Source organism: Equus caballus, chromosome X, assembly GCF_041296265.1.
Source record: "Equus caballus isolate H_3958 breed thoroughbred chromosome X, TB-T2T, whole genome shotgun sequence".
Classification (NCBI taxonomy): Eukaryota; Metazoa; Chordata; class Mammalia; order Perissodactyla; family Equidae; genus Equus; species Equus caballus.
This window is the reverse complement of record NC_091715.1, coordinates 141,987,256-141,998,838: the sequence shown is the minus strand read 5'-3', so window position 1 is coordinate 141,998,838 and position 11,583 is coordinate 141,987,256. Positions and strand designations below refer to the sequence as shown.

General features: G+C 52.9%; 1 protein-coding gene across 3 annotated transcripts; it reads right to left on the bottom strand.

Annotated features, from left to right (window-relative positions):
- Window positions 1-2,226: 2,226 nt before the first annotated feature.
- GPR50 (G protein-coupled receptor 50) lies at window positions 2,227-10,025 on the bottom strand. 3 transcript variants are annotated; one of them, XM_070257363.1, is made up of 5 exons: window positions 9,940-10,025; window positions 8,732-8,836; window positions 8,216-8,278; window positions 5,932-6,027; window positions 2,227-5,369 (listed from the first exon to the last, which is right to left on the bottom strand). In XM_070257363.1, the coding sequence occupies exons 3-5, from the start codon at window positions 8,259-8,261 to the stop codon at window positions 3,649-3,651; spliced, it is 1,863 nt and encodes a 620-aa protein (XP_070113464.1). In that variant the 5' UTR covers window positions 8,262-8,278; window positions 8,732-8,836; window positions 9,940-10,025; the 3' UTR covers window positions 2,227-3,648. The 3 variants fall into 3 exon arrangements, with proteins under 3 accessions (XP_070113464.1, XP_070113463.1, XP_001499309.3); XM_070257362.1 differs by lacking the exons at window positions 8,732-8,836; window positions 9,940-10,025 and having other exon boundaries at window positions 8,216-8,511; XM_001499259.6 differs by lacking the exons at window positions 5,932-6,027; window positions 8,732-8,836; window positions 9,940-10,025 and having other exon boundaries at window positions 8,216-8,511.
- Between the last annotated feature and the right edge of the window lie 1,558 nt (window positions 10,026-11,583).

Here is an 11,583-nt window from a genome sequence, read left to right as displayed (position 1 = left end):
AAAATGGTTAAAATGGTAAATTTTATGTTATGTATATTTTATTACAGTTTTAAAAAAAGAAACCGGACACAAAAGAATACATACTGTAGGCTTCTATTTGTATGAAGTTCTAGAACAGGCAAAATGAATGTACGGTGACAGAGGTCAAATTAGCAGTTGCCTTTGGGTGGACTATTGACTAGCAGCAAGCAAAAGGGAGCCTTCTGGAGGGCTATCTATATCTCGGTCAGAGTGGCAGTTACATAGATGTATATGTATGTAAAAAAAGGTCAGTCTGTCACTTTACTGTATATGCATTAATAGTTGCATTTAAAAAGAGTAGAAACTGGAGAAAACTGTCATTTAAAAGTTGCTTGCATTTTTTTATCCCTGCCTAGGGAGATTAGGCTCACCCGGAAGCAGATTCTCTCTCTGAGGAAGTGGGCAAAATGGGCCCTTCTGTTCTCACTGGTATCAAACCACGAGACCTGCATTTTCCTGGGGAAAACTACAAAGAGCCTTAACCAAACCTGACTGCAGAGACTCGGCGTCTAGCCTTGGTCACTCACAGTGGGCATGGTAAATCAGAGATGTGTTTGTGAGGCTTCTGGACTTTTGGGAGTGGAGAGGGACAGGATAAGGGAAGCAGGGGTGGAGACAAGCATTTCTCCGCTCTGTAAAGACTGAGACGGCCCTGTGGGTGACCTGGCGCTTCTTCCTGGGGGAGTGGATTACGGGGAGGGAGGTGGGCGGGCAGGATTGATGAGGGCAGCTTGCAGGTGAGCAGAGTGGCTGAAGTAGCTGCTTTCATGAGACTTTGTGAGACTCTGGGCATAAGCAGTGTTGCTTCAGCCACCTAGGAGCAGACTGTGGAACAAAGTTGTAGAAAGTGCCAATAATTTTTCTCACCTCTCTCATCTCCTCTCAGGGTCCTGCACCCCTTGAGTCTCCGGAGAATAGCAATTTGGAGCGTGGAGGCACAGCACCTTGGGTCTGAACACTTGCCATCTCACCCTGAGCAAGGCTCCTTCGGTAGGGGCAGAGAGGAAGAACAAGGACAACAGCGGGAGGAGGTGCTGACTGTAGACCAGTTTGCGAGCACATGCGTAAGCATCCTTTTTGTTTGCCAGGAATACTTGGCAGTAATTTTGCCCACGGAATCAGCCTGAAGTCCAGCAGTCACTCTGATGGGGCTCGAACCACTGTAATTTGGGCATGAAAAGTTAAGATGACCTCAGTTTCTACTCACAGTCTGGTTAAACCTGGATAGAACAACTACATAGGTATAACTCTGTGTCTGTGTATATGTGCATGTTTTAAGTGTATATACTTTGTTAACAAAATTGATTTCCTACTCTACATTATTTTGAATCTACTTTTTTTTTTTTTAAAGATTGGCACCTGAGCTAACATCTGCTGCCAATCTTCTTTTTTCTTCTTCTTCTTTTTCTTCCTCCAAAAGCCCCCTAGTATATATATAGTTGTATATTCTAGTCGTGAGTGCCTCTGGCTGTGCTATGTGGGACGCCGCCCCAGCATGGCCTGATGAGTGGTGCCATGTCCACGCCAAGGATCCAAACCTGTGAAACTCTGGGCCGTGGAAGCGGAGTGCACAAACTCAACCACTTGGGCCGGCCCCAGAATCCACTTTTATTTTTACAGAGCAGTTTACTTAGGGGATTTCCTTGTCATTAGAGATTCTTTGCAAACTATGTTCCTGAGGTCAGTTGACTTGCCCAATGGCTGGGGTCTTGCCACCCATCTTCCAGCTAGAGAGGAAGTCACCTGTCCTTCTGCCTCACTCCAGTGCCTCCCCCTACTAGCTTATGAGCTCTGTTACTTGGTCCCAGCAGCCTCTGTGGTTGTGACATTATTGGGGTCTGGCTTCACTCCTTCCATGGGGGTAAAAAGGGATCTGTTTCAGAGGCCACAGCAGGCAAGGTCCAGAAGTCCAAGAGCAGGCAGGTGTGGTCACCCAGTGTCACTGCACTAGTGAGAAGAACACACCAAACCCAGCTGGGCCTCCTCCGCCCCCACCCCACCCTGACCTCAAGGGTTCCCTGAGAAAAGAAACTAAGGAGAGAGGGGTCATGTGACTTGCCCTGGGGGATAGTAAGCTCATAGTGGGGATGAAAAGCACCCTAGTCTTCTCATCCCCCCAGGTCAATGCTTTTCCACCCACCCCCAACCCTCCCCACAAGTAAGTCTGGTGGAGGAAGTGAATTGGTCAATAAATCACACACCAAAGCCACAAAACACTTTTATTTAATTGCTACCACAAATACAGAATCGAATTAAGGCAGAATAATACATTTCCACTTATCCTCACAAGCATTTGCACAGTAAACTTTGCTTTAAGTGTCAATTTGAGTCAATAATGGAAATTTTTATTAAACGAGAACTTTTCATTGAATTCTGGAGAAAAATCATTTCCTGGGCTGTCAAGTGTGCTGATATAAGACGTCTACGACTTAACATTGTGGATCACTGAACCTCAGTCACGGCTGGTGGGATTGGCTGCTGTTGGCATCTCTTCCTCCCAGCCTCCCTCCCCCGCTGGGAGACCCAGAGGAACAAGGCAGGAGAGAAAGGCTTTTGGAGCAAAACTCATTTACACCCTCCACGGCAGTGCTTCGTTCACTTCTGCCTACCAGTTATTACCTCGAATTCCCTTCTGAATGAAAAAGAAAGATGTAAAAACTGATTGTGTAAAAGCATCAGGCTGTTTAAAAAAATCTCTGAGGTAAAGAGTAGTTATGAATTGTAATATTAAAAAATGTCTATAATTGATCCTAGCAACAATAAATTTGGATTTTAGAAGAAACTAGTTTATGAATGGATTTGTTTCTCTGGAACTAAATGAAAGAAAATCTTGGCAAACACTAAAAGAGGTAAGTGACTACAAATAAGGTAAAAACATCTCACCATTTGCATTCATGTTTGACTATAAAAACCAGCACCAATGTTTGTTCACAAAATAGAAATAATTTAGTGTGGCCATATCTTTCCTTTTGCCATTTGATCTCATAGGCATAAAATTGATTTTAATAAGAGCTTATCAAATTGTGTTCTTCAGATATGAGTAATATTTTGTTGCTGGAATTTAGAAAAGAAACTGTTTCAAGTACTTGCACTTTATTGCAATTGCCTTTCAGACTGCCATTAAAAGTACAGCAGAGGGTTACACACTTGAAACATAAAGCTCTGCAGTCACATTGACTTTACAGAAGCCTTTGCCACTGCGCATGCACTGCTCCCCCACTCCCCGGGGAATGGGAGAAGAAAGCAGGTACCAGGAGGAGGAAATGAGCAGAGGGAGAAAGGGGGACACGGGAGAGGAGAAAATCAAAAAGTCTACAATTTCAGGGATTACTGTGGGCTCAAGGTCAACCATAGGAAGAAAGGGAGGTTCAGAACAACAGATGTCAAACTTTAGGGAAATTTGGTTTCTAAAATAGCAAGCACACACGCGCACACACACACTTTTTCACAGTATGCTATGTAAAGGAGGAGTACACCTGAAAGGTGGATGTAGCTTACACTGTGTCTGTGAGTCAATATCTGCATGTGTCTGTCTGTGTGTAGATGCAGTAAGGTATCTCACTTTGGATTACATATGCCGAACAAACTCGAAAGTGGGCCAGTGCTTGGCCACCCCAAGAGCATTTCTCACAAGGCCATTTCATCAGAATCAGCTTCAGCATCAATAACCCCAGCCCCACGGTAACCATTGGTGGCAGTGGTGACCACAGTGGGGTCAAGAAGGTCAGTGGCAGCGGCAAGCTCTAGTGGGCTGGTGGCAGGCTCTGGGGACCCAGGGGCAGAGCTGGAGGCAGACTCAGGGAGGTCAGTGATGTCACACTCAAGGTGGCCAGCAGCGGTGGTCTCAGGGTGGCAGGAGGCAGAAAGTTCAGGGTGGCCAGCAGCGGCAGGCTCGGAGTGGCTGGTGATGGCAGGCTCGGAGTGGCTGGTGATGGCAGGCTTGGAGTGGCTGGTGGCAGCAGGCTCAGGATAGTCAGCAGTGGTGGGCTCAGGCTGGCTGGTAGCAAGTTTAGTGTGGCCAGTGGTGGGTTTAGAGCAGCTGGTGGCAGGGCTGAAGGCAGTCTTGGAGTGGCTGCCAGCAGGGATGTGGTGGCCAGTGACAGGCTTAGGGTGGTTGGAGACAGGCTGGAAATGGGCAGAGTCAGCCTTGAAATGGACAGAGGCAGGCTTGAAATGGACAGAGTCAGCCTTGAAGTAGACAGAGGCAGACTTAGGGTTGACAGTGGCAGACTTGGAGTGACCAGAGGCAGGCTTGGGGTGGCCAGAGGCAGGCTTGGGGTGGCCAGAGGCAGGCTTGGAGTGGCTAAAGACTGACTTATGGTGGCCAGAGGCAGATTTGCAGTGGGCAGAGGCAGACCTGGAGTGGCCAGAGGATGACTTAGGATAGTCAGACGCAGCTGCAGCATGACCAGGTAGTGGAACATTCCGGACATTCATTGGAATTTCCTCCACAGCAGGACTCGCATGGACACGGTCTTGTTCATGGGCTTGTTCTCGGGCTTGGTCACGGGCATGGGCACGGGCACGGGCCAGGGCATGGGCCTCCCGAGTCTCACGAACATCAGTGATGAGGCCAGAGATGAACTGGATAGGGTGCCGCATAGCATGGAAGGTGGTCCAGTATTCTCTTCGGAAATTCTCATTGAGGAGCCCATAGATCACAGCGTTGAGGCAGCTGTTGAAGTAGGCTGTGAAGTAGGCTGCGAGATAAAGCCAGCTGGGGATCTTGCCTGCCATCTCCTTCGGACTGACAGCCACCAAGACAGTGAGCACGTTGATAGGGCACCAGCACACTGCAAAGAGGAGGAAGATGACAAACATGGTTAGAAAATTGCGAACCTCAGCAAGCTCATTGTCAGGATTCTGCCCAGCCAGGTGACGGGCTGCCAGCACTTTGGTCCAGATTCTCACGTAGCAGAAACCCACTATGAGCAGAGGAAGGACGAAGTGGATGCAGACGATGGTCACAGCAAAGACAGGGTTGTTCAGATAGTTGAAGATGCAGGTGTAGGTGCGAGGATCATACTCGATGGTGCCAATGTACATGTTGGGCAGGACAGCCAGGATGGTCATGATCCAGGTGACTACCAGGTAAATGCAGGTATTGCGCACACTGAAGACCCGCTCATACTGCAGGCTGTGACAGATGTAGCAGTAACGGTTGATGGCAATTGCCACAATATTGAAGATAGAGCCGACCACACTCAGCCCTGTGATGAATCCAACCATCTGGCACTGGAACTGGCTCAGATCCCAGCCCCCAATGGCCATGGCGTGCAGCATCAGTGGGTAGGGGTAGAAGGCCACCAGCATATCGGCCACAGAGAGGCTAACCACAAAGATGTTGCCTGAAAAAGAGATCGGAGGAGGGAGAGGGGGAAAGACAGAGAAGAATAAATGGTTAATTTTGGAAATCTACACATTTAAGCTGGAGGAAAAAGCCAGCTAGAGTCGTGACAAGTTAGAATTCTAGAATTCCTTTAAAGAAATACAGCTGTGTTTTTATTTTTATTTACAAGCATGTCCCAGGTGATTCTGATGCACAGCCAGGTTTGGGGGACATATTCGTTGTCCACCTTTTTTCCCTTCAAACAACGTCATCTCTGCTTTGGGAAAGACCGTGAACTTACATCAGAGAGCAGTAAGCACAACAGGCCCTTGAGAGGCGCTTCACACTCACACATGGACCCACGCGGTGCCACCGTTTTAGACAAAAACAAAACGCAAAATTTTTCCCTATAGTGGGGATGGGGAGAGAAGGGAGAGGGAGCAGAGGTGCGCTAGATGAAGCTGTCCTTAGGGAGTAGGTTAGAGGGGGAGGGGGTGGGGGAGGGGAGAGACTAGAGGAATGTCAGGAAGCCTCAAACTCCCCACCGCGGAAAAATAAATTAGCCCTCTGCCTTCTCTAACCTAGCATTGCATTTATACGGCAAACAGGTCCACAGAAGCGTCTGAGACAGGGCATTAGAGGCCGTGGTTGTCTTAAGCAGTCTTTCCCAACGGGATCTGAAAATAATTTAAGACCTAGCCCGAGAAATACTTACCATTTCCCAGGTAACCTAAGAGTAAAAAGTGAGGGGACGTGGGGGCCAGGGAAGGCGGGACGCAGACCCTGTATAGTTTAGTCTGAAACCAAAGAAATAGTAAGCAGAGGGAAAAAAATCAGGAAAATGCCTGCAAGGATTGGCACAAGTGCCTGCTCGTGCCGGTCCACGCGCAGAACCGCACACCGGCACATTCGCCGCCCTGCACAAGGGCTCCGGGACCCGGCGCTGAGCTTTACTGGAGCCTGCGGGCTCAACAGGAAAGTGAAGGGGGACTCTGTCCCCACTCCTGTTTTGTAGGGCAGCGGTAGGAACGTTTTTGTAAAAACCTTTCAAAAAAAAGAAGGTAGAGGCCAAGTGCAGGCGCAGAGCCCTCTTTCTTTGGAAACACCTCGTTGCTAATTTGGCACAATATTACACTTCAACTTGGACTAGGAGAAAATGAGCGCTTTTTAAAATTAAGGGCAAAGGAATAGCTCCTTCTGCCTCCTTCCCCCGGCGCGGCCAAGGCGCGGCCACAGCGCTTTCTACCCAAGAGGTTCTTTCTAGGGTTTTCCCTCAAAGTAATAAATTCGGAGAAGAAAAGCGGGAAGGAGGAAGGTAAGTAAAGAAAAGAAAACGGGCTTCACAGGTGCCTCCTCCCCGCCCCCCCCCCCGTACCCCCGCCCCCGGGGCTCCAGGGTTCGGCACTTTGGGACTGCACTGCTGGAGTGTAGATGAGGTCGAAGTGCGCGGCCCCACGCCTCCAGGGGATCAGGGAGAAATCAGACACACCCACCAGAGTTTAGTATAAAACTTTTAATGCCTGCGTGCCCGTCAGTGCATTCTGAAACTTGTGTTGTGTTTGTGATTCCTCGACCCAGCAAAGTAATCCCCCAGAGACTGGCCAGCTCCTCTTCCCCGCGCCCTGCCAGCCCGCCCGTCAGGGTCCTATGGGTACCCGACACCCTCAGACGCCGCCCCTCTCCCTCCTCTGTCCCTCGGACCAGGCAGCCCGAGACACCCTGGGCGCCGCCCCCTCCCTCCCACTGCCTGAGCGTTGCCTTTGGGCCCCTTCGCTGCTCAGCCTCCCTTCCAGAGTCCTCTCCCGCCCAACCTACAAACTGGGCTCGCCGCTTTGCAGTGCCTGCCGCCCCGGGCCCGGCGCAGGTCGCAGCGCCCTACATCCTCCCGCGCTTCCCCCCAGCCCCACTCGCAGCCGGCCCCCTCCTCTTGGCATTGGCCGGCAGCGAGGACCCCACCTCAGCCCAGATCCCCGCGGTCTGCAGTCTCTCTGCGGCCCCCACCGCCCCCCGCTGAGTTCCCCTGCAGCCCTTCCGCCGGCCTCACCCGGTTCTGCAGTCTTCTATCCACCCACCCTGAGATGCCAGGCTCTCAAACCTCTCCTCCGGCCCGCCCTGAGACCCCCAGGACCCCGCTTACGGACTTCGGGATCTCCGCTGCCGCCGCCGTCGCTGCCGCCGCCTGCTGCGCCCAGCCCGCCGCTCTCCTCTCTCTGCCGTGCGCCCTGGGACGGGCGGACGGAGCTCGGCTCCGGCGCACTCAGACCGCCCTGCTCCAAACTCAGGCGCGGGGGTCTGCGTTCCGCCGCCCGGGAGCTGCCCGGGAGCCGCCCTCGAGCCCCAGGGGCCGCGGCGAGGCGGGGCTCAGCCCGGCTTGGGCGCGGCCGCTGCGCTGCGCTCCGGTAAGCGCCGCCGCAGCCACCGCGAACTTAACTTTCCCGGAGCGGCTCCAACCCTGCCGCTCCCTCCGCGTCAATTCGGCCCGTGCTGCCTCGGCGCGGCCACCTCTGTGGCGTCCGGCTCCGCGTGCTGTCCCCGGGCGGCTGCCGGACTCTCCGCTCCGGTGCCGGCTCCCTCTGCATCAGGTCCCCGACGGGCCAGGGCTCGGCGGTCTGCCGCACACCGCGGGAACTGGGGCTTTGCACTTGGACGCCCAAAGCTAATTCTCTGAGCTCCCTCAGCCTGGAGAAGCTCTAAGTTTATGGGGCCCCGGCAGAACATCACTGCCCACGTTTGCGGGGACTTGGGAGGCAGGGACGTTCAGTGTGAGGGCACTGTCCACAGGTTCCCTATTCTGGGCATCCAAACTAACACCCTAGGGGTTGCAAGTGGCTGTACGCTGGGTAGGGAGAAGGAAGGGTGGCTTACCGGAATTTCGGAGCTTCTTGTTCTTCGTCACAGCCAAAATGACCATGGAGTTGCCGATCAGGTCTACGACGATGATGATAACCATTGAACAGAACATAAAGGTAATTACAGCCGGTGGGTAGTCTGGCTGCGGCAGCTTACAGCCAATACAGCCATATGGGGTGGGAACAGCCAGGGTAGGACTCATGTTGCTGCCGGATCTCCCAGCCAGGTCCCCCAGCCAGGTCCGGACAGCGAACACCTGCTCTGCTGCCAGGAGCTTCCGGGACAGCTGCCTCCCTTCCGAGAATCAGAGAGCAAATGACAGCATCCCGCCTCTCTCCGATGAGCTTTTAAAGCCTCAAGAGGCCTCTAGCCCCACCCCAAGTCCCTCCCCCCGACCAATCAGGGCTCCCTGACCACCCCCGCTTTGATCACCAACTCTTCTGGACAAATCCACTTCGAGGTGTAGTCTTGCTTCTGACTGCCTTGTATGTACTTCCCCTGTAGCCGCCTCCACCACTATCCCCCAGGTACCTTGCCTCGTGACAAGCTCTGGAGTCCACTTCTACACCCCCACAACCAGCCACTGTGCATCCATTTCTAGCAAGTTCTTTTCTCTGCCTCCTGGAACGCAAACACCTGGGAAAAAGATGTAGAATGCAGAGCAGGGGTAGGGGGTCCCTCTTGGGGTCCAGTGCCAACCCAAGTCAGTCTGAAACCCCCAATAGAGTGTAAGGGGCGGCCAGTGGCCCCCTGAACCATACATATGCGCCCCTGCAGTCCCCTTTAGAGGTTCATCCCACTCCTGGCCCTTTCAGAGGCTATTTGACTATTCAGAGCCTTCTGCAGCCCACGGGGAGCAGGGGCGAGCCGCCGGGGGCTTCCATCCCAAAGCTGGGTGCCCCTGTCTCTAAGGAACTTATCCCCGCTCCGGTGCCTGTCAGGAGCCGGTTGGCTCCCTTAGCCGCAGCTGCGAGTGGCCCTTCAGTCCAGTCGGGACTTGTGCTCTCCATAAGGAGATGTCCCCTGCGTCCGGCTCTGGGAGCAGGGAGCGAGTCTGCATTCTGGGAGCGAGGGGAGGTAGCTGATGGCCCGTCGTCCCCAACTTTGGGGCCGAGATAGCGAGAGCTTATCCCCTTCCCTGCTGCCGGGTACCCTGGCTGCGGGAACTCGAGGCCTGCTTAGGGAAAAAGTAAGACCGGCAAGAAAGCCTTTCTCTTGGGCCGCCGCTCTTCAAAGAAACCGGGGCGAGTGGCTCCAGCTCTTGCCCCTTCTTGAGGTGCTCCGCACGCTCTACAGAGTGGAGTGGGGCGCTCAGGCAGGCTCAGAGAGCTGCGCCGCAGCAGCGGGATGGGCTTGGAGGTGCTGGGAGGCGCAGCCAAGAAACCGCCCGCAGACCAGCGCCCCGGGCACCAAGCACAACTCATCTCGGTCCTTCACCCTTGCCATCCTCTGCCGGGGGTCTCATTTCGACCTCGTGGGGGTTGGGCCGCCCCTAGCCCCGCGGGTGCCCCTCCCCAGGCGTCAAGGTTCCCTGTCGTGCGCCCAGGCTCTTGCAGCGCGCGGGCCACGGGAAATCCGAATGGTTCAGGCTAAACTAAAGGGGCGCGATTCTGATACTCACTCCCTCAAGACCTTTGGTCACGGGAGTGGATTTTTGCCTGCTACTAAAAGTTATGGCTCTTGTTAAGAAACCTCGCAGAAAATTTCAGAAAACACCTTGAAACTTGTCCCAGACTAACCTTCTTGCTGCGATGGGGGAGAGGGGGTTGCACTATTCGGGAGCGCCACCGTCTGGACACAACGGCCCTCCTGCCCCGCGGAGAGGGGTGGGCACAGCGGTGGGGGCTGGGGGCGGGTTCCACGAGGGACTTCAACATTCAGGGACCTTTAACGGAAAGGCAGACACGGCTGAAAATCAAGATTGCTCGCACTTTCTGAAAAGCACAAAGTAGGAATGCGTCCCCTTGTTTGAAGGTGACCCCCACCCGCCTCCTGCGCGCTCGCTGCTGAGAAGGGAGTTCCCACCGGTAACAATCTCCCGCCTGAAGCCTTTTCACGTTCATTATCTCACTGCTCCTCGCTGGCTGGAAAGCCGGGCCGCGCGCTCTCAGGTCTGGACTTCGCCAGGATTTATCCATAAACCCAGACCAGGAACCGGCCATCCTCCCGAGGCAACGGTGAGCCCCGAAGAGAGGCCAGCAGCCAAAAGCCCGTCCACGCTGTGGAGCAGTTCGTGCACATCAGGCTGCTCACGCTGGTTCCCCGAGGGTTTGGATCCTTTTACTTGTGGCAAGAAGCGGTTTTTAATTCAAATAAACAAAAATTTCAAGAAAAAAACTGAACAAGCATCCTAGTGACTTAAGACACTGGAGTCTTCCGTGCCTGCCCCCCGCCCCCCAATAATCCTGAGAACTGGCAAACTGTTATTTCAGGCATTGCTATACTCCAGCGCACTGTACTTCTGAGCTGAGGTGGCCCCAGAGCTGGTGGATTCTCTGTGGATGTGACCTGGCCTTCCCTGGGACTAAGGAGGGGCAGGAGAGAGGGTGAGCTGATCCCCTGGCCCCTGCCCCTGGCGGGACACTGCTTGACCCCTTAGTGGGACCTGGATTTTTCAATACTATGCAAGTGGGAGAGGCAACTATTTTAATAATCTAGGCGGGAGGGGGATTCTGCATCTGATTAAATTAATTTTCTTACTTTTATGAACTATCTTAATAAAGATTCCAAACAAAGTCCCAGTCCTAAGGAGAATAAATGGATATTGAATCTGTTATCTGGATACATATGAGGGAGAAAACCAGTCGGGATTTGCAAGGTCAGGATAAGACTCATGCACTAGGTTGATTACTTTGGAATGGTTAAGAGGCGAGCACTTCATTGGGTAGAGTGCAGTGCATAGGGTTTATTTAAGCTTCCAAAGAATTTTTAATTACCTTTCTAAAAGGCCTACTAGGAAGCCCTAATAACTGAGGGTGGAGAGAAACACTTTATCTGGGATTTTAAAGTTGTCAAGGTATGGAGTCAAACTAGGGGAGACCTAGGACATTCCCTGGGGATCCCAGGAGACCCCTGGAAACCTACATGCAGATTGGGAAGGACAATAGAGCAATGGGTAGCGGACCGGGAATTGTATAGAGGGTTTGCGGTCCTAGAACCCAGCCAGGTCCCCATGTGGTCCTGTCCCCTAGGTCACTTACGAGGGGAGAGAGACTACCCAGTCTCCCAAAGGGCTCCCAGCAGTGAGAGCTTGGGGCATCCCAGGCAGAAGTGGTGCCAGGGGTATTCTGTATAGAAGGTAGATACTCAAAGATTTTTTTCCCTTTTCTTGCTGATTCAAAATCATTTCTTTCATCTTGGCCTCTGCATTTCTCATCTTTGGA